The sequence below is a fragment of the Dendrobates tinctorius genome, unplaced genomic scaffold (genome assembly GCF_039654945.1).
Source record: "Dendrobates tinctorius isolate UK_male_01 unplaced genomic scaffold, ASM3965494v1 ptg000039l, whole genome shotgun sequence".
Classification (NCBI taxonomy): domain Eukaryota; kingdom Metazoa; phylum Chordata; class Amphibia; order Anura; family Dendrobatidae; genus Dendrobates; species Dendrobates tinctorius.
In genome coordinates this window covers 28,155,311-28,177,396 of record NW_027361707.1, presented here as the reverse complement: position 1 = coordinate 28,177,396, position 22,086 = coordinate 28,155,311, and the positions used below count along the sequence as shown (strand labels likewise).

General features: G+C 41.8%; 1 protein-coding gene across 1 annotated transcript in view; it reads left to right on the top strand.

Moving 5' to 3' along the window:
* The window catches only part of GRK4 (G protein-coupled receptor kinase 4), a 274,905-nt gene that overhangs the window by 91,522 nt on the left and 161,297 nt on the right, over window positions 1–22,086 (top strand). Inside the window, exon 2 of the mRNA XM_073574570.1 lies at window positions 18,442–18,537. Coding sequence (XP_073430671.1) covers window positions 18,442–18,537 — 96 coding nt within the window. The remainder of the gene's footprint in view (window positions 1–18,441; window positions 18,538–22,086) is intronic.

Here is a 22,086-nt window from a genome sequence, read left to right as displayed (position 1 = left end):
TACCGAGTGTTGACTCTGCGTCTATTGTATGTTTTTTTTCGGCTCTAGGTGCTCCATACGTCAAACATGTAAAACACAAATATAGTATATTAAAAATAAGGATGTACCCATGTCTTCCGGGACTTGTAGTTGCTTTATAATAGCAAAATGACTTAATTCTTAAAGGGAATCTGTCATCCCATTTTTCGCCTATCAGCTGCCGGCACTGACATCAGGGGCTTATCTACAGCATTCTGTAATGCTGTAGATAAGCCCTCGATGTAACCTGAAAGATAAGAAAAAAAGATTATACTCACCTTGGCGTTCGGTACGATGGGTGTCGCCGTCCCGTCTGGCTCCTCCCTTCTTCTAACGGTGATGTCCTCTTCTTTGCTGCCTGTCGTGGCTCCCGCGCCGCTGCACTGCTCTGCCCTGTTGAGGGCAGAGCAGAGTCCTGCAGTGCGCAGGCGCCGGGAGAGGTCCGGCGCCTGCGCACTGCAGTATTCTGCTCTGCCCTCAACAGGGCAGAGCAGTGCGCCCTGCGCAGGAGCCACGACAGACAGCAAAGAAAAAGGGAGGCGCCGGACCTCAACACCCATCGGACCAAGACCGGACCGCCCCTGGGTGAGTATAATCTAACTCCTCTTTCTGGTTAAATCGGGGGCTTATCTACAGAATTACAGAATGCTGTAGATAAGCCCCTGATGGCGAAAAATAGGGTGACAGATTCCCTTTAAGAAATATATTGTGCATAGTAAAATGAAATTAGAGAAATATAATTAATAATCACTAAGAGATGAGAGAATCAATTTGCTGGACCCCATTTCAGCAGCTGCCTTTGAATCCTCCTACATTCTACATCCCCTGTGTTGTTTTTTATTTCCAAACCTGGAACAATGTCATTGTTGCACCGTGATGTTCACGTGATTTTGCCATGGCCTACTAATCAAAAATGGCATTGGGGATGCAGGCAGGTAGGAGGTGGTTCTCAGAGCTGCCATCCAGTGGCCAAGTAATACTGACGAGTCTGCTGAATCGGGGTTCTGCAAATTAATTTGCTCATCTCTAATTATCAGGATTGCTCCAATTATCTGCCCAAGAAACCCAGTATGTTTACCTGTATGGCATTGGGGAACTTACGTTTTGGACCAATGTCTAGACCCCATTACGGTACCATCACTAGAATTGTAGTATTATTGCACCAGATCTGATGAGCTTTCCCTACTTTTAGGGAATCTACATAATTTCAATGAAAGGCAAATCATGATTTTACCCAGAATCTGTAATCAGAAATTATTATTAGGTTTTGCGTTAAATAGTTTTGGAATTTTTTTTAAAATCCACTACCATATTAAAAATAAAAATCTTGCAATTTTCACACTGGCCTCTAGGGCTTTTTTAGACTCCTCTTTCTGTTTAAGAAAATTCACATGTACATTAGCTGCAATGACCCTCTCTTTAGTATTGAAGCACCCTAAAAAAATATTGACAAACTATAAAAATAAAAAAAACTACACTTTACACAGCTGAATTACACAACGGGTCATTTTGTAATGAGGCATTCCATTTTACAAATGAGTCATGGAGTGAAAATTAAAGTTTTGCAAACTATATTGTACTAATATGATATTTAAGGCACCAAATTATCAAAATCTGTTAGGCCAAACATATTATCTTTCAAGAGGACCTGTCACAAGGACTAAAAGTTTTCAGGCTGGGTTTTTTTTTCCAAAATCTGCCACACAGTTTGAAATATAGATCTCTTTTTTTTTTTTTTTTTTTTTTTATGCTTTATAGTAGCAAAAACTGGTCAATTTTAACATTGACACATTGACAGGTCCTCTAAAAAAAATAAAGGTTAGCATTGTTGTCTGGCAGTACTAAGGCCCAGAGTTCAACTCCAACGAAGAACAATGACTTCATAGAGTTTATATTTTCTTGATGTGTTTTTATGGGTTTCTTTTGGGTGATGAATTAAGATTGCGAGCCCTGCTGGGGACCGTAAGTGATGACAGTATCTTTAAAACTTAATGGAATATGGTGGTGTTGTACAAACAGCAGAAATAAAGGAAAGAAAACGCAAATCCAACTGGCACTTCTTTGTTCCCTGAGTACAAAAAGTCCCACACTACTTTGCAGCTCTTGGATTTCCACTGTTACAACTCGGTGGCCAGTTAGTATTGCAAAGTTGATCTAATAATCTCCTAAGAAAGAAGAAAACCTGTGAAAGCTTAAGATTTATAATTCTTTATTTCGCAACTGTCATAAATCATGGACAATCAAGCCAATAGCTGTCTTGGAGGCTCTAACCAGATATACGGTATATATACAAAAACCGTCTGCAGGCTTGGTGTGTTACCTTTCTACATGTGACTAAGCATAAGGTAATTACCTCGTGAGCACAGAGAGCCTTGAACGGGCTGCGTTCTTGGCTATTTATTTTACGCTAGAAAACTGGTCATGAGAGAAGGCCATTGTTCCTTCTTGGCTTGATAGTGTCAGCTGTGGAGGTGTTTTTCCCACAAGAATCAACAGTAGATTCAGTAAGTTTGACACGGTCTGACGTCAGGGGCTGACACCAGTGAACAATGACTGGCTCAGGGAATCCTTGCTCTGTATACAATGAGTTTAACCCTTTATCAAACTTGCACTGTGGAACAAACTGACGGAGAAGGCTATAAGCGAAAACTTAATTTGTACTTGACATTTCAAAAAGTTTTTTTGCAATGTTTACTAATAGACTTTGCTTATATACATACAGCTCTGGCAAAAATTGAGACCACTGCAATAGTTCATCTTACCGGAACTTGACAGCTGCAATTATGCCTATGAAGCCATCAAGCTCCAATCAGGAGACCCACGGCTGTGCCATGCATCTGAAAAATGGATGTGGGAATCCATGCCATATTTATTAATATTTTATGCCATTTGTTACTCCATTTTTAGACTCTACGCCAATCTTAAGTTATGAGAAAAGGGATCACGGTTAACCTTTTTGGTGTGAAATATAAATTTATCAACTCATTTCTAAGCAAGCGTTGCGTATTTTAGACCTGTCTTAATGGCATGACCATATACATTTATGTGGCAACCATTTCTACCATGCAGAAAAAGCCACAATTTACACACAATTCTACATTTACTGTGTTACTGTCACGCTGGATGTAGGATTAGTAAGTGCACAACAAGGGGAAGATTGAAGGGGAAGCCTAAACGCTAGGGAAGATAGGAGTGGAGACACCTAGGCAGATCTAAAATCACCCTGTCTGCCCTAAACATCCCTATATACCGTAGGTTCAGCACCTATTGCCAAGCAGGAGCCTAATCCCTGCCTGACCCTAGCAATAGGCCCTACATAGAATAATAGAATTGTAGAGTTGGAAGGGACCTCCTGGGCCATCTGGTCCAACCCCCTGCTCAAAGCAGGATTCGCTAAATCATCCCAGACAGATGTCTGTCCAGCCTCTGTTTGAAGACTTCTATTGAAGGAGAACTCGCTACCTCTCTTGGCGGCCTGTTCCACTCATTGATCACCCTGTCAAAAAGTTTTTTCTAATATCTAATCTGTGTCTCCTCCCATTCAGTTTCATCCCATTGCTTCTAGTCTTTCCTTGTGCAAATGAGAATAAAGATGATCCTTCTACAATGTGACAGCCCTTGAGATATTTGTAGACAGTTATTAAGTCTCCTCTCAGTCTTCTCTTTTGCAAGCTAAACATTCCTAAATCCTGCAACCTTTCCTCATAAGGCAGGGTTTGCAGACCGGTCACCATTCTGGTCGCTCTTTTCTGAACTTGCTCCAGTTTGTTGATGTCTTTTTTAAAATGTGGCACCCAAAACTGGACACAGTATTCCAGATAAGGTCTGACCAAAGAGGAGTAGAGGGAAATAATGACTTCACGTGATCTAGACTGTATGCTTCTGTTAATACATCCTAGAATTGCATTTGCCTTTTTTGCTGCTGCATCACAGTGTTGACTCATATTCGGTCTGTGATCTATTAGTATATCCAAGTCTTTCACATGTGCTGTTACTTAGCCCTATTCCTCCCATTCTGTATATGCTTTTTCCATTTTTATTGCCCAGATGTAGTACTTTGCATTTTTCCCTGTTAAAAACCATTCTTGTTATGAGTTCATTTTCTCCTTCACCTCTGATGTCTGATGAACTCCCTCTGCTGGTGAAAGGAGGTAGTGAAATTGATCTGGATGGGAAGAACCTGTCATCTGAACAGGTGGAGTGTGATCGGACATCCGGAATTTCTGAGTGGATATAAGGCAGCCGACGCCCTGCAGGGTTGCTGGTGATCCTTTCTGCTCTGAGCTCTGGCATCCAGTTTAGTTCCTGTCTACTAAAAGCTAAGTTTTTGCTCTGCTATTTTTCCATGAGATTTTGTCTGTTTACTTAGTGTTTGTGTTCAGCCTGCCCTGGTTGGGACGGGCTGAACTCCATTTTTGTCTCTGATCAGTTGATCTCTTTGCTCTGTCTTCAGAATATACCTGAGTGCTGATATAGTGATTTTGAAGTCTAGTGACTTCAGGGCCTTTTCTATCAGACGTGTTGGACATTATTTTTGGCAGGGTTTTTTGCGTGATTGCAGCCAGCATCTTTTCTGTCTTTTCCTATCTAGTTAGTTGGGCCCCATCATTTGCTCAGCCTGTCTTTCTGTCTGTTTGTGTTTTCATCTGTTTTTCACCGACAATACATGTTGGGGGCTGTCTATTGCTTTGGGGTCTGCACTGGGGCAGTTTAGATTTCCCCTTTCTTTCTTTAGGCTTATTTAGCTCTCCGGCTGTGACGAGGGGTCTAGGGCACCGTAGCAACCCCCCATGGCTACTGTTAGTTGTGGTGAATAGGATCAGGGGTCTGCAATCCGCTAGCTACCAACCTCTCCGGTTTTCTGGACTTAACTTGTATTTTTGTTTTTTCCTCCTGCGGTGACTCATTCATAACACATTCTGTTAGTTGATGCCCACTGTTCCAGTTTATTAATATCTTTTTGAATCCTCTCTCTCTAGTATTAGCTATCCCTCCTAGCTTTGTGTCATCAGCAAATTTAATCAGTGTACCCTCAATTCCTTCATCTAAATCGTTGATAAAGATGATCAATACAGGGCCCAGAACAGAGCCCTGTGGTACCCCACTTGAGACATTTTTCCAACTGGATGTGCAGCCATTTACAACCACTCTTTGGGTCCGATCACTAAGCCAGTTATGAATCCACCTAACAGTTGCCTTGTCCATTCCATACTTAGTCATTTTTTCAATAAGGATTGTGTGAGCTACTTTGTCAAATGTACACCCGGGCAGTCCTCTACTACTGACCAGTCAGAAAGGTAATATTATGTAGCCATCTATTTTGTGTTTTCAACATATTCAGCATATATTGTGTGTGTGGTGGCAGGTTCCACCACTGGGGGTAGCGATACTTATGCGCCTCATTTGTATACCATGACTGGTTATTTTTAATATTATGGGATAATGTAGGATTCCTAAATTTTGTATTGTGTACTGTTAAAATTATATATCACCGTGTCTATATACCTCTGGTGTGCCCCATTTTTGCCCATGTGCTTCTTATGGTCATTATTTGACTCTAATCTCACTGTTTGCTGTACCTTTGATCTATTTCAATAAAATTATTTTTGTATTTTGTAGATTTCTGTATTGGACTTTTTGTTCGCTATTTTCCTCTATATATTTCACAATAAGGATTGTGTGAGATACTTTGTCAAATGCTTTGCTTAAGTCAAGATATACTATATCTACAGCATTTTCCTGATCCACCCAATCAGTGATTCTGTCATAGAAGGAAATTAAGTTAGTCTGACATGACTTATTAGTTACAAACCCATGCTGACTCTGTTTAATCACTTCATTCTTATCCAGGTATTGACATACATGTTGTTTAATAATTTGTTCAAAGATCTTTCCTGGTATAGAAGTCACTCACCGGCCTATAGTTGCCTGGGTCCACCTTCTTCCCCTTTTTGAAGATAGGAACAACATTTGCTTTTCTCCAGTCTTCTGGGACTTCTCCTGTTCTCCAAGAATTTTCAAAGATTATGGAGAGGGGTTCAAAAATTTCTTCTGCTATCTCCTTCAATACTCTGGGGTGTAATTCATCTGGACCTGGAGAATTGAATTCATTTAGGTTAGCTAAGTGTTTCCTCACTATATTTCTGTTTATAAATATCTTGGATTCTTCTATTCCCTTAATAGGACAGTGAAGAATAGTTGATGTTACATTTCCTTTCTGAGAGAAAACAGATGCAAAATAGGAATTTAAAAGTTCGGCCTTCTCAACATCCTGTCTTACCATTTCATTATTTTCATCCCGTAAAAATCCTATAGCATCTTTGACTTTTCTTTTACTTTTGACATGTCCCCAAAATCCTTTTAGTATTGGTTTTGACGTGTCTTGCAAGCCTCAATTCATTGTCAGCATTAGCTAATCTGATTCATGCCCTGCAGGTTCTGCAGACAGCATTATATTCTTCTTTAGATATGCCTCCCTCTTTCCATTTTATAAACATTTCTTTCTTCCTTTTTAGTAAGTGCTTAAGTTCTGTGTTCATCCATCCTGGCTTCCTTAAATGCTTCCTATTCTTCCCTCTTTTCGGAATTGTTAACAATTGTGCTTTGAGAATTTCATTTTTCAAGATTTCCCATCCTTCCTGGACATTTTTGTCTTTAAGGATATCCAGCCATTGGATCCCTCCAATTCTCTTTCTGAATCCCTTAAAATCTGCCTTTCTGAAATCTAACCTTGACGTCTGAGTCTTCACATGTCTTCCTCCTGTAGTTATCCAAAATTCTAAAATAGCATGGTCGCTACCTCCTAGGGTCCCAGCCACTCTTACCTCCTCAACCATTACCTCCCTGTTTATAAGGATTAGATCCAAGGTAGCAGTTCCCCTTGTTTTCTCCCTTACCTTTTGGAAGATAAAGTTGTCAGCAAGAAAGGATAAGAATTTCCTAGACCTGTTAGTTTTGCCTGTTGCCTGAGAGAGATTCCGAACAAATGTCAGGATAGTTGAAATCTCCCATGATAACTGTCATATTTTTTGGTGAACATGGCCATTTGATGCATAAAGAGTTCATCCATATCTTCAGCTTGCACAGGTGGCCTGTAGTAAATGCCTACAATGGTGTCCTTTCCATTGTTCTGTCCTTGTATTCTTACCCAAACAGTTTCCACAGAACTCCCAGTCTCTGAAGCTTCAATCTCTGTGCAGATATACGCGTTTGTAACATACAATGCGACACCCCCTCCTCGTTTACCAAGTCTGTGTCTAGCATATAAGTTGTATCCTTCTAGCCTTGTATTCCAATCATGTGTATCGTCCCACCAAGTTTCAGTGATTCCAATGACATCATATTTCTTTTCCTGTGTTAGTAGTTCCAATTCTCCTTGTTTGTTGCCCATGCTTTGTGCATTAGTATAGAAACATTTTAGTTTGTGATTGGTTTCTCTTTCTCCAATATTTTTATTATTTAGAATCTTTTGTCTTTGTTCTTCCTTTCCACTTCTAATAGCAGAGTTCTCAATAGCATTTGTCAGGTGTATGGCTTTTCCTGGCCTTTTGCTTCCCTTCCCACATTGTTCTAGTTTAAAGCTCTCCTGATGAGTGTAGCAAGGCGACTTCGAAATACATGTTTTCCAGTCTTCGTAAGGTGCACCCCATCTCTAGCAAGTAGTCCATCGTATAGGTAATTCACTCCGTGATCCAGAAATCCAAATCCTTGCTGACTGCACCATCGACGTAGCCAGTTGTTCACCTGCAGAATCTTATTCCACCTCCTTGTTCCATGGCCATCCACTGGGAGGGTGGAAGAGAAGACCACCTGCGCTCCCAGTTCTTTCACTTTATTACCTAAGTTTTCAAAGTCACTGCAGATGGGTTCCAGGTCTTTTCTTGCTGTGTCATTTGTCCCCACATGTAGTAGCAGGAATGGGTAGTCATCTGTAGGTCTGAAGAGTCCTGATATCCTGTCAGACACATTTTTAATTTTTGCACCTGGAAGACAGCACATTTCTCTTGGGGTTATATCTGGTCTGCAGATAGCGGCCTCTGTTCCTCTCAACAGGGAATCCCCCATGACCACCACTCTCCGTTTCTTCACAACATTTTTCTTTCTGCATCCAGGAGGACTCTGAAGCGTACAAGGTTGCTGTTTGTGGGCAAAGTCTTATCCTGATGTATTTCTTCATCGTTCTCCTGTGTAAGAGCCTGGTACTGGTTCCTTAGCAGTATGGGCGCTGACTGCCTCCCGGTCCTCCTGCTTCTCGCGGTCACATGTTTCCATTCCTCTGTTTCTTCAGGTGCACTTCGAATTTCTTCTCTTTCTGTAACATGAAGAGATTCTGCTCTGTCTAAGAACTCTGTGAGGGGAGGGGGTAACACTAGTCCATCCCCGCTAAAACTAAAGACAGAGAGGGAAGACGAATGGGGGGAAAACATTTGATAAATAAGTGGCAGAGTTGAAGAGTATGAACTAAATATTTGGCACAAAATTATATAAATTTGTATAAATGTAGACCCTTGTCTCTCTGCTTAAAAGTTGAACACCTCCTGAAAGAAGATCTATCTGAGTCCTTCCTGTTGGCGGTTTCGAGGGGGCTTGTCTGAATCCCATTTTTCGGTGGGCCAAATTTGTGATCTGGACCAAGTCCACATGGAAAATAACTATGTTATGTGCTAATATTCTGGAAAGGTTGTGCATCAATTTCCACCCAGTTGTAACAAAGATCTGATGGCAAAAATTTTGATGAGTCCCCATTTTTAGAAATAAATTTTTTTTTAATGGCTAAAATGAGTATTTGCGTCTAGGGTTAAACAAACAGTAAAAAATGTAGCTTTTTGATAAAGCATTTTTTTCACGACTAAGTGTAAAGATAAGCTGTGGAAAATGTACTTTGCTTTCCAGCTCATTGTCTCCGTCTGTATAACACGATAACGCCGGTATCCGTGCACTTAACTTATTGACACGTGGTCATTTCTACCAAATTCGTTGCCGCTTTTTGTAATGGCGCAGACTTCCCCCGAAATGATCTTGGCTGACAACACAGTAAAATTTTATTCCTGCCTCCTCCAAAATGGAGATGGCTTCGAAACGTGAGGGTAATGTTGACACTGGCAGCACTGACATACGTCTCATTGCTTTTATGATCCCTCGACAAACATGTAATGGTTTATATTGTTACTGATAAGACTTTTCAGACAGGTGCTCTCCTTGGATCTCCGAGCGAAGGCTCCTGGGGCTCTATGTATGGCTGTTTTTATAGTACGAGCAGTACAGATAGCTTTTACTATGTGCTTTGTAATGGTCGCCCCAGAAACGGTTCCAAACAAGACATCGGGACTCGTATATGAAAGCAAGCCCAGACAAAAACTCTAGGTGTTCCTTATGGCAACTTGTCAGATTTCAGCTTTAATCCCTTTAGTTTAGAGAATGAAACCGGTGATCTGATTGATTGCTACTAGAGTTTAGCGAATATGTTTGTAATCGGTAGCCGAATCTGAATTTGCCATATTCGTGCCATATTGGTACCTTAATCGTGCTGAATGTGTTTGGCAATTGATTCCGAACATACTGGATTTGTTTATTTCCACTCCCATTGACTCCAATGCAAAAACAATATTCGCCGCCGATCATAATGGGAATGGGATTTTTAAAAATTCTCTCAACTCTAATTGCTACATCTTCACTTTAACTGCAGATTAAGGCTAGTCAGTCCCGTTTCCCCAAAAACTCATCCATGCAGTATAGATTTCACTTCCTCATTTTTTCAGAAGAAACATTTTTTCATATGCAAATAAGGGCATCTCTGTGCACCCTTGGCGCGACCAAGGCCTCTGTGCACCCTTGACGCGACCGAGGCCTCTGGGCACGCTTGGCGCAACCAAGGCCTCTGGGCGCGCTTGGCGCGACCGAGGCCCCTGAACCTGTATTTATCGCTTAATAGACACGTGTGAGTCATCATATCATAAGTTCAAATTGTGAAATCCGCATTCCGGACTTTGTGGTATGTACATAGACCATGAAAAATGTTCATGTGAACCCAGCAATAGACAGGTCAAATTTGGAGTGGACAGTCTTAAAATGCTCCAGATTTGTCTTAGGGGTTGAGGATGTCTGATTGTTCTGGCTTATCTTTAGACTGCCTAGTCTTTAATTTAGCACAAGCCATTAGTTGGCTTACTTTATGCCAGAAATTTGCACCAAAATTTTGGTGCATTTTTGGTGCACAGTGCCATTCTTGAGGCCTAGGTTCATTTCAGAAGGGCCTTTTGTCAGACAAGGAGGAATAGAAAGTGTCTAAAACAGATACTGTAATAAATATAGTTCAGATCATGAAAGACGCTTTTTTTTTTTTTTTTTTTTATTTGATGAAAATTTTATTGGAATTCTGACACATTTGCTTTATAAATAACTCCCAAGGTGTGTGTGTGTGTGTATATATATATATATATATATATATATATATATATATATATATATATATATATATATATATATATATATATATATATATATAATTTTTTCAGGGAAGCTCGGAAACAGGTGTACAAATCCCCCATATTGCCCCGCAGTAGAAATGTTGCATTACATTGAGTGTACACAGCCTTTTCTGGTCTGACAACCACACTGTTGGATTATACCATGCCCTGGGAGCTGCAAGTGCATTGGTCCAATTTCTAGTTTTAGTGTTGATTCTTCTGTGGGTCACAATTGCTCACTTCCCTGTATTGATGACACCTGCACATTACATCAACTGCTACCATCTACGACACAAGGTCAGTGATCGGCAGCATGTTTGTCGTGTCATCAAAGCGTGACCGTGAATGCCAGCAAAGCGTTGCGATGGAGCTGCAATGGATTGAATAAGTGAACATTTTTTTTTTAAGTAGACTTTCTGACCGTTGTCCCATTTTTTTTTTTTTTTTTCTCTACAGCCACTTTGTTAGTGTCTAAATACTGGCAAAAAGTGATAAATGTCTTACATGAACACTAACTCCCATTGCTGCCAGCCATACAGTTTCACCATACCAGCCCATGACCCCCATGACTGTGACCGTTTCAGTGCCTGCTTGTAACAGTGAGCGTGACGCCCGATCCCTGTGACTGACACATGACCACTCTGACAGTGACAGCTCACTCACAACAGCAACAGCCTCACTGTACTCTCTCCCAACACATAACAGGGACAACCATGCCGTGCACTCTCCCACACACAACAGTGACAGTCTCACTGTACCCTACGCCCATACACAACAGGGACAGTCACACAGTGCCCCCCCCACAAAACAGGCACAGCTGCATGGTGTCCCCCCACACACAACCGGGACAGTCACATGGTGCCCTCTCCCCCACACAACAGAGAAAGCTGCATGGTGCCCACCCCCCCACACAACAGGGAAAGCCGCATGGTGCCCTCCCTCCCGCACAACAGGGAAAGCCGCATGGTGCCCACCCCCCACACAACAGAGAAAGCCGCATGGTGCCCACACAACAGGGAAAGCCGCATGGTGCCCACCCCCACACAACAGGGAAAGCCGCATGGTGCCCACCCCCCACACAACAGGGAAAGCCGCATGGTGCCCACCCCCCACACAACAGAGAAAGCCGCATGGTGCCCACCCCCCACACAACAGAGAAAGCCGCATGGTGCCCACCCCCCACACAACAGAGAAAGCCGCATGGTGCCCACCCCCACACAACAGGGAAAGCCGCATGGTGCCCACTCCCCCACACACAACAGGGAAAGCTGCATGGTGCCCACCCCCCACACAACAGGGAAAGCCGCATGGTGCCCCCTCTCCCCCACACAATAGGGACTGCCATACAGTGCACCCCCACACAACAGAGAACAGCCACTCTGTGCCCACCGCTTCAGTGACACCTTTTGTAAGTGATGGGGCCCAGACAATCTTGTGTCCAGATTTTTGGGTGCCAAATGGTAAGGCCTCACAGTAAGCAACTTGAGGCCCCTGATAACCCTCCATATTACATAGTGCCTTTATAAAAGAATGGTCAGACTGAGGCCTGCAGCGTGATAACTTCTCTCTGCTCTGCCTCTTTGGGACCTTGTTACTTCAAGGGCCCTATCCAGACAATCCCTTTAAGTATTGATACTTCCTCACTTCCATAAACTGTGATGTTTTGTATTAAAGATGTGGAAGGATAGATTAAATGTAAAACCCAGAGGCATTTGCAGTCTTGCGACATCACTAGTGACTGCCATGTACGACAGCCGCCTTGCCGGCCAATGTAAATATCGTGTAAGGTTTTACAAAAGTTGTTTACATTACAAGAAAATAATAATCCTAAGTTCCTCGCTTTCCCGGTACAGTACATGCCAGTGTAGTGCAGATGGCTGTGACGTAACGCCAGCACAGATGTCCCATGGAAGCCCAGGAGGCCGCGCTTGGTTCGGAGCGAGCCGCTCTCCTATCCCCTGCACACATGGCGGTGACGTCCCTGAGTGGCTTTCGGATGTCACTTCTGCCTGAAGGATAAACAGAGTGAAAAGGCCAGGAGTTACGTGAGCAAGGTGACTTCTGGGAAACACAACCCAGCATGACTGAAGCCCAAACATACGAGGCGCGCGGCCTCGACACGGAAAATCTACGCTTCTTCGTATATAAATAGTTCTGTCATGCAGGCTGGACGCCTTTTTCCCTTACGCTGCACTTCAGGAAGACGTACGTCTCTGTTCACGGCTGTAAGAGAATTGTTTGTTTAGTGCCAGGTCTCTGATCTTGCCATAGTAACCGCTTCTGCCCCCAGATAATGCACTAATTGGGGTGTCGAGTGCGCTGGCCAAAAATGACAAAATGTCTTTAAAAGTGGATCTTACAATAGATTTCTTAAAATTATACTGGGCGCCTTCACCAATCGCTGCTGTGCCTCTGATTCTGGAACAGTTTCATTTTTCTTCTGGGCCCCCTCCGTTTCCAAATGTATGCCCCCTAGTAATAGAGGCAAATTTTCTCTTCAGCCAAGTGGACGTGCACAACAGAACAAGCAAATAACTCCTGTAGAGTGGCTGCAGACTTAAAGCCTATGGCCGGAAAACCCCCCTTAAGAAAATAGCCCGATATCGATGTATCAAATGTCGTGCGTTAAAGGGGTTTTTCATACTTTGGGTTCAAGATTTCCGTCACTCTGTGATTGAAGACTTGTGAATCCTTACATCATGCGCAATGCGTGCGGTCAGGATTCTCTAGTGTCAGCACTGGGAGCCGGTGGGTTCTTGATTTGCATACGTTCAGTCGCATGCCAACTAGACGTGTGCTTCCTTGTTCAACACATGTGAATTGAGAGAGGCCAGACACGACTAGTCGGAATGGACTGGATTTATGCAAATTGTCTCCGTCAAAGGAGAATCCTGACTGCGCGCACTGTGAAGATTCACAAGTCTGTAGTCACATGGAGTGACTGCAGACTTGAGCCCTAAGCCTGGCCAGCCCCTGAATTTTGCTCAAATTGGGACTTTTTCTGAATGTTGTATCACTGTTGTATGTGTTCTATGCTCACAGTGATGGCAAGTCTTGAGAACACTTTTTTTTTTTCTTTTTCTGAAAATGCAGTCATAAATACGGTAAGTCGAACTTTACGCTAACAGAGTAACCAGGTCGCATGTAATTCATTTTTTGTAAAAAAAAAAAAAAAAAAATGCAACAACTAAAGTAAAACCTCAATAAATTTGGCATAGGCTTTTACAATAATAGTGTCACAAATTGCGTGAAACACATTGATCGATGAAAATCTTTATTTTGGCTTATGGTATTAGTTACATTTTTGGAAAATAAAGCAGAGAAATTGTTCAAATATGGGGAGGTTGGAGAAACTTTCTTGGCTCAAGGTGGACAACGCTTCACGACTTACTGGGAGGGGGCTTTGAAATTCTTCTTTAATTTGATCTTGCAACCATTTTCTCCTTTAGAAATTTTATCTTTGTCTTATTTTGGTTGAAGATGTTGTGTGGTCTTCTAGTGAGCGGAGACTTATAAATGTTTAGTATCCAGGGCACATTAAACTTCAGAAAGAAAATGTTTCCATGTTTTGTCGTGTTATGTTGAAGGGTTGCATTAACTCTGCTGGCTGTAATCTTGTGTTTGGAACAGCCGGTAGTCAGGCGCCCTCAACGAAAGTTCATGAGTGACACAAATCTAGTATGAAGGGGAGGAAAAGTGTATATGTGTGTATATATATTATATTATTCCATCCTTAAAGAAGGTAGATGACGAGTGAAGCAAAGTTTTGGGCCAAACAGCCTTTTTCAAGCCAGAAGTACAACGGCTGTAATTTTTATTGCACTTCTGGCTTGAAAATGGACGATTGGGCCGAAAAGTTGCTTCACTCGTCTATCTAAATTGTATTTCACCATGTGATTTTTAAGGATGGAATAAAGGTTGTTTTATCACTATTTTCTCTGGTGCCTCTGAATCTTAGATTTTTGTATATAAAGGTGTTATTAGTCACAGTACAAGAGGAGGAGGTGAGCTGTGACATCCCCTATTGCGAATGGTTCATCCTGTGTTATCTACTGTGTATAAAGGTGATCTCTTTCATTATAATCCTGTCTGCGATGAGAATGGCCGAAAAAAAGTCGTCTGTGCAGAACAGGAAGCGTGAATCTAGAATTAGGACTAACGGCTTGGTTGACAAATGCAAGTTTTGTTTTTTTTTTGTTTTGGTTTTTTTTTTATACATAGTGATTTTGAAAATTGGGGGGAAAAAAACACAACTATAAAAAGTTAAAAAAAAAAAATACATTGTGTAAAAACCTGATTTGAAACCTGGCACGTTTTCTGATTTACACACTTCAGTTCATAATGATTGAACTCCTGTTTTGTGATTTTCAGTGTTGTCGATGGTTTACGTTTTGAGCTTTATGTGGATCTAGGCTTTTTCTTTGTCCGTGTTTCCACCCATGAGAAAACCTTTTCTGACCCACCTTGTGGATCCCCCCCCTCAGGCTTCCATGTTCACCATGAGGTCAGGGTGATGTGCGGTGATGCAGGGAGAAGCTGGAGGTCCGCGTGCAGCCTGTGTGCTTTGGCTGGGCTGCCCGGATGAGCCGTGTTTGCCTCTGTCATTCCAGCTCTCGTACCTTTTGTATACTTGGCTCCTTCCCATCTTGGAAACGGCTAATTCATTCCAGATCTGTTTGACTGCATTAAAGCAAAAACCCCGAAGTGTTAAATACTTTGTGGAGACCACTGAGGTCACTCACACCTGCTGACATTTCATCCCATGAGAAGCTCATTCTCCTGCAGGAATGAAGGCTGGACGCCTTCCCGTGTGGAGGAAACCTGTGTACACTGCCCTATTGGGCGGAGAGGCTAAGAGTATTTTACTCCATTTTTGCTACAAAAAACTCTGCAAAAAATATAGTTTTGCATTTTTGAGGAAGATTTGAAGAGTTTCCGCTCAATTTCTTCTCCGGAAACCCCTGAAAAACATGCCCTCAGTGTGCACATACCCTGGGGTTGGTTTCACACATGGTAATGGGTAAGTAATCTATCCATAAAAATAATGATCGGCACACATACCCTTGGGGCTCTTCCGTTTTGTTATTTTTATTCGGTAAGGGGTTGTCCACTACTTTATCCTTAGGATAGGTCACGAGTGTCTGATCTGTTGGGGTCTGACATTCGGCACCCCCCGCCGATCAGCTATTACTTATGGTGGGCGGAAATGCTCAGTTGCGCCATATTCTGATAGTGGCCGCGGCAGGGTACTGCACATCCGCCTCCTATTGATCTTTTTTATACGGTTCCCCATTTAGTGGTCACTTCTGATCTGCAAAACGGTTGAGAAGACCTGTTCTCGGTGCGGATCCTATTTTACAACTGATTTGTGTACAGTATGTGGCTTCATGTAATTCTATGGGTTTGTGTCCTGCTGAGAAAAACACCGGAAAGCACTAGGATGTGTCACGCAGTTGTGTGATTGTAGCCAGCACGCTCAGTTAGGGTAAGTTTTCCCATTTATTTTTTGACCGTTTTGGAGCTTGTTCTGCTTCAGAATCCTCATGAAAATCACTTCAAATACTCATTGAAAAATATCTTCCTACTCATATTGTGAAGTCACTGTTGTGCGCACTGTGCGGTTTTCTTTTCCGAGCAGATATATAGGCAACGTGTCAAATCTTCAAAAATTGTTTCAAATTTCACCACTGAATCAACTAAAGCCATAAAAATACACCAAAACTATTTTTCTAAAAAACTTTTTAATTTTTAATTATATTAAAGGCGTTGTCTTGCGGGCACATGGACATCGCTGATCCACTCGAAAACAACTATTCGGCAGAATGGAGAGCAATAGGGGAAATGCCTGGCCGGGCTACGGCTTTACTTTGCAAAATCGATTCATTTTTTGGGGGATGACAAGAGCTGGATCTGGATTAATTACCGTTTGCCAGTAGAGAGGGAGCGCATTGGAAAAAGAGACGTCTTTAATTAAAAATAAAAAGGAATAATCTTTAATGGTATGTTCACACAGTTTTTTTTTTTTTTGTTGATTTTGAAGCCGGTCCACTGGAAAAGCCACATGAAAGAAAAAAAAAAAAAAAAAAAAAATTGTGTGTATAAACCCAAGCCTAGAATGAAAAAAATCATTCTATCCATTCTGCTCCAGTTCTTCAGGACATGTCTCTAGCGATAATGTGTCTTCTACAGTGCATGACTGCTGCAGCCAATCACTGGGCTCAACAAGACCACTGAGCCCAGCGATTGGCTACAGCGGTCACATGCTGTATTTATGATGCGACCACTGCAGCCCTGTAACCAAACATCAAGGAGAGGTGACGCAGCGCAGGGTGAAAGCACTGATGGTATTCCTAAAGTTTAAAAGTGGAGCGTTCCTTTAAGTGCTCGGCTATGGAGTAACTTTGTCTTAATCCATATGAGCATTATTTTTTGGTATGCTTTTTCTATTAAACTGTATGTTTGGAATCAAAAATTTCCATTGAAACCTAACAATCTGAAAATCTTCTTTAAAAAAAAATAATAAAAAAAAAGTTTTAGGAAATAAAAAATTCTTCATTAGACAATGAAGGGGTCATTTCGGGAGACAATCCGGCCCCCTGTTTTGAAATATTTTGGCACGAGACTCGCTGTAATGTTATTACTGGCTGTAGTTGAAAAAAGCGGTTTTCAGAATGTAAATGATACTGTTCCTGCAAGAACAGAAACGACGTAAGAGCAGGAACGCTCCCTGTGAGGTGGGATCCTTCTAAAGACTCTGAGAATCCCTCGGGGTTTGGCAGATGTGGAGGACTGTCTGTCTCTTTATGCCAGGCACCCTCTACACCCCCATCACATTCCTAGCTGGAGAAATCTGCCAAGTACCAGCGCTAATACCATCAGGTCAAAGGCACAAAATTAACCATTTACTATTCAGGAAACTTATTTATTTTCCCTGGAAAAAAATAGTACATGTGAAAATAAGAAACTTTTATAATATACCTTAGAGAAATCCGCTTCTTTTTCCACCTGGACTGATCTTTCATTCTTAAAATTATCAATTCATGGGGAAAATCTGTCTTCAGTGACTATAGATTTTCCCATAACTGAGCGAGAAGACAGTTGGTGCTCATAATGTTCTATGGAGAACTTGCAGAAGAATGCCTCTAGCTCCTCCCTCCTCCATTGGAGATGGACTTTGGTGTTTTTAAAATCCTATGGGGGGAGGACGACACAGACATTCTGTTGCAAGTTCTCAAACGTCAGTTACAGTTCTCCATAGATCCTCAGGAGCACCAATTGTCATCTGTCTTAGTAATGTGAAGTTCTGTATTAATAGAAGATGTATTTTGCCTATGAATTGAGATTGAAAGATCAGTCCAGGAGGGAAAAGCAGATTTATCTGATGAGATACATTACAAAGTTAATTTATTTTCATCTGTACGCTTGATTTTTTAAATAAACATCAAAGCAATAGTTACTACTTCTGTAAGTTTTAAAAAGTAAGTCACTTGTGCCGATCCTCATAGATCACTCTGTCCCCACTGGTTTGTGCTTACTGGGCCTGTCCTTGTCATAGCGGAAATGCCTGCTCATTCAGTCGCTGTTGGAGGCGGGTCACCGGTGAGGCCAGTGATTGTCTGATCTGGTATTTCTGGCCATTTCCATTGGTTGGGAACAAGAAGCACAGAGCAGCGGCACTGAATGAGCCCCAGAATAAGGATCAGTTGGCAAGTAAATTCTTTTATTGTTTTCACCTGGTCTGACTGCTGCGTGCCCCCTTATCTTCTATGCTATGCTTCTCTTTTACTCTTTGATCTTCTATGTTATGCTTCTCTGAATTCTTTTTTTGCCATTAAGGGTGAATTTGAAACCATAGATTTACTTTTACTTTTCTTGTTGTTGTGTTTTTTTGTTTTGTTTTGATTGGACAAGCACCCAATAAGTGATCTAAAAATGTAATGAAATTTATGTTTGACAGGTGGAGGAGGCAAAAGGAATGGGCGCAGCAAGAAATGGAAGGAGATGTTGAGACTGCCACACATAAGCCAGTGTGAAGAACTCCGACAGTCAGTGGGTGAGTACGTGGAGCGTCATACTCTGTACCTCCTTGGATTAACTATACCAGGGTTGACTGAGCTGTAATAAATGACCTGATGTGTTCTCTATTCCTTGTAGTGATGGGAGCCATATTAGGCTGTGTGGCTCCATCAAGAATCTTAATTCAGTTATCATTTTTAAAGGAGAATGTACAAGTCAAATACCGTATATAATATTTTTGTTAATTTTTTTTTTTTTTTAAACTTTTAATTACCGTAATAGTTGTCTGATATTTACGTTGTTGCAAATCCAATAATTTGGAGGTTCTGTCACCTCCTGAGTTTCTTCATCTCTCATAGAATCTGGTCACTGCTCCCCCTCTTATCAGATATTACCTAAATGTCTAAAGTGGAAAGACTGGTTTCATTTCTTGTAGGAGATTAAAAAAAAAAAAATCCTTAACATACCGTCCACACCATTGAACATTTTTGGTTTGATAGTTGAAGCAATAAGATGGGGGCAATTCTAGTGATGGATTTACTTTTTAAAAGCAAATTTATTGTATAATGACACTATGTACTTTGATAACAATTAATTGTCCTTTTCAAGATCTCTGCTAGTAGTCTTTGAAGGGGAACTTTCCAAAAAATTATGAGTTCTATTTTAACCTCATTGGTTCACAGGACTTGTTTCCAAAATATATCAGGCTTGTTTAGATGTTCTTTTTCATACTTCTGATGCTGAATTTTATGGTGAGGACACGAAAGAGGTTTTCTTCTGATTACTCTTCCATGAAGGCCATGTTGTGCAGGTGTCTCTGAACAGTAAAACAATGTACCAAAACTCCAGAGTCTGCTAGTTCTTTCTGAAGGTCTTTTGTAGTCAAGCGGGTGTCCTGATTTGCCTTTCTATCAATCCTACGAGCAGTTGTCACTGAAATTTTGCTTGGTCTTCCAGACCTCATCTTGACCTCCACTGTTTCTGTTAATTGCCATTTCTTAATTAAATTTCGAACTGAGTAAAGGGCAACTTGAAAACTCTTTTTGCTATCTTAAAGCCTTCTCCTGCTTTGTGGGCCTCCACCATTTTCATACATAAAGTGCTAGGCAGCTGCTTAGAAGAACCCATTGCTGCTCTTTTTGGCACAAGGATAGAGGAGGCTGTGTTTTTCTAAAGCTGGGAAATTTTTTATCACCTGGCCTTTCCTAACGATGATGGTGAACAAGCCATTACCCTAACAGGCTAATTAAGGTCTGAAACGTTTGTCAAAGTTGTCAAAGCAAACAAATCTAGCATATCATTTTTTTTATTTTTTTTTTCATTATTGATCAGCTTTTGGAATGTTTTGATGATTTTTCTAGTATACTTTGTTACCTTATTTCGCCTCCTCTCCGAAATACTGTGCAGTTTCAATTCCCAGTTCAAGATCCTTTTATCAGCTACTTTCAACTGCTGCCTTGCATGACCAATACACTATACTAATGAAACCTCATTGCGGCATATTAGGGATGGGAGGAGGTAAAGTAAAAGTAAGATGAAGTAAGTTACAAAAATGAACTTTGAAAAGAGTTATCATTAATGTTATAAAAAAAACTAGGTAATTTTTTTTTTTTTATTATTTATTTTAAACCCTTTTTTTGGACATTGGCTTTAGATGCCCGATAACATTTTTTGTTAGGTAGGAGTTTCCCTTAACCTTGTGTATCTCGCCACTGGAATGCTCATCAATCAGCTGTAATCCACCTAGTAACTTTGTAGCAGGTGTTCAGATTCGCCACAGCACCTCAGCAGGAATAATTAGGTATTACAACATGGCCATTGATATTAGTGAATTATGTGTATAATACAGGGACTCATTGAGTCCTCCAGAGTCAGACATGCTCTTTGTAGTCTCTCTTACATGACAAAGGATGCCTTTTTAACGTTGAAAGTCCAAATGGGGTGTATGAAAACCAGATTACCCCCTTAACCTTTTAGCACTACCATAATCTGAATATCTGCAAAATAAAGGCTCGTCTGCATAGTTCAGGTTTCATGGAGATTCTTGAAATAACCCTTTATGTATAAAAGCCGGGTGGATAATGGTTACTAGCATTGTGTGAGTGGTTTAATAGCTGGGCTTTGATATCTGGGAAGTTGGAGTCTTTTGGCTTCTTTTTCTTGCTTTTAGGTATGAACTGAAATAAAACCTTGATGGAATGCGTTACTTTTCATCCGCCATCCAACTCCTGTCTTAACCTCTTACTGACGCATGATTCTGTCATCATACTCATTGTTACTCTGTAGAGATCATTTCTACATGTGTCATGTTTAGACTTTAAAAGGGTTTTCCACCACTGGCCAACCTCTTATTTTATGGGTCTAGGAGGTGAAAAAACAGTCCTTTTTTTTTTTTGGTCTCCCTCTTGACCAGGGCTGCTCCTCTGTACTCGGTGCCACATCTCCCACCGGTCTGCTAAGGTCAGATCTAGTGGGTACACTGAATATAGTCAAGCACTCTGCTTAGATTCATTGACAGGCACCATATTATTAGTATTAAGACTTTTGCACCGTCTGCCTCCTGTAGCCTCTTTGTCCCACTCTAAGGAGGTGAAGCACAAGAAGAATCAGAAGGGAGTTACCTCCTCTGCTGTGTGGCCGGAATCATATAGCTGGGCAGCAGGGTTGCCAGGGGGGAAGACTTTTGGACCTGAACCGACTGCATCATTGGCCTGTCAGTAGCAGTGGTGAAGGAGTAGTGGTGCAGGCTGAGGGCGCGAAGAGAGAGCATGCGCAGCTCAGAGCAGCTTGTGCTGGAGACAGAGCAGGTCGCAGCCGCACGCAGGAGAGGAGGGAGAACTCCCGGTCAGCGGGATAAAACAGGAGGACGTGACACATACATACTGCTGTCTGTGAGTATGTGGATGCGGAGTCCCCATTGACTAGAGGAAGACGTCCTCCTGACCGTGCAGAGACGGAGACCCGCGCGCACAGCCCCGGTGTCTGCGGTGACAGGTCAGAACCCCTGATTCCAGCAGAGAGACTTGACGAGACTGTTAGTTTGAAAGCAGAGGTTAAGAGCAGGAGAGACCCAGTTTGGCCCAGTGTCCCCCCCTGCCTTCCTCTTTAACCCCGGAGACCCCGGTTACCATCTAATAGAGACTACAGCGCTTACAGACCATAGAGACTACAAGTGCCACTGCTGTCGGCGCCTATTTTGGAGAAGACGACCCTTCAAGCAAGATTTCTTCAGACTGAGAAGTTGATAACTTTGTCTAGTTTTCATAAACCGTTAAATCGCCATTACCTTGCCAGTTTAACCCCCACTGTTTTCTCCCTACGAGGAGATTTTGACCCTTGTAAATAAACCCTTTAACTTTTGGTCTGTCTCTGTTCCGTGGTGACACACACAGCACCTGCACGTTATTACACCACTGTCTATTGATGGCTGCAGAATGAATTAACTGAGAATCAGTCAGTGATCTCATTCTGATAATCCAGGGAGTTTGTAACTCTCTCTTTCTGAGCTTTTCTCAGCTGATTTATGACAATATCAAAGCTGAACTTGCAGAGAATCGAAGAACCTTAACCCCTTTCTGACATCGGG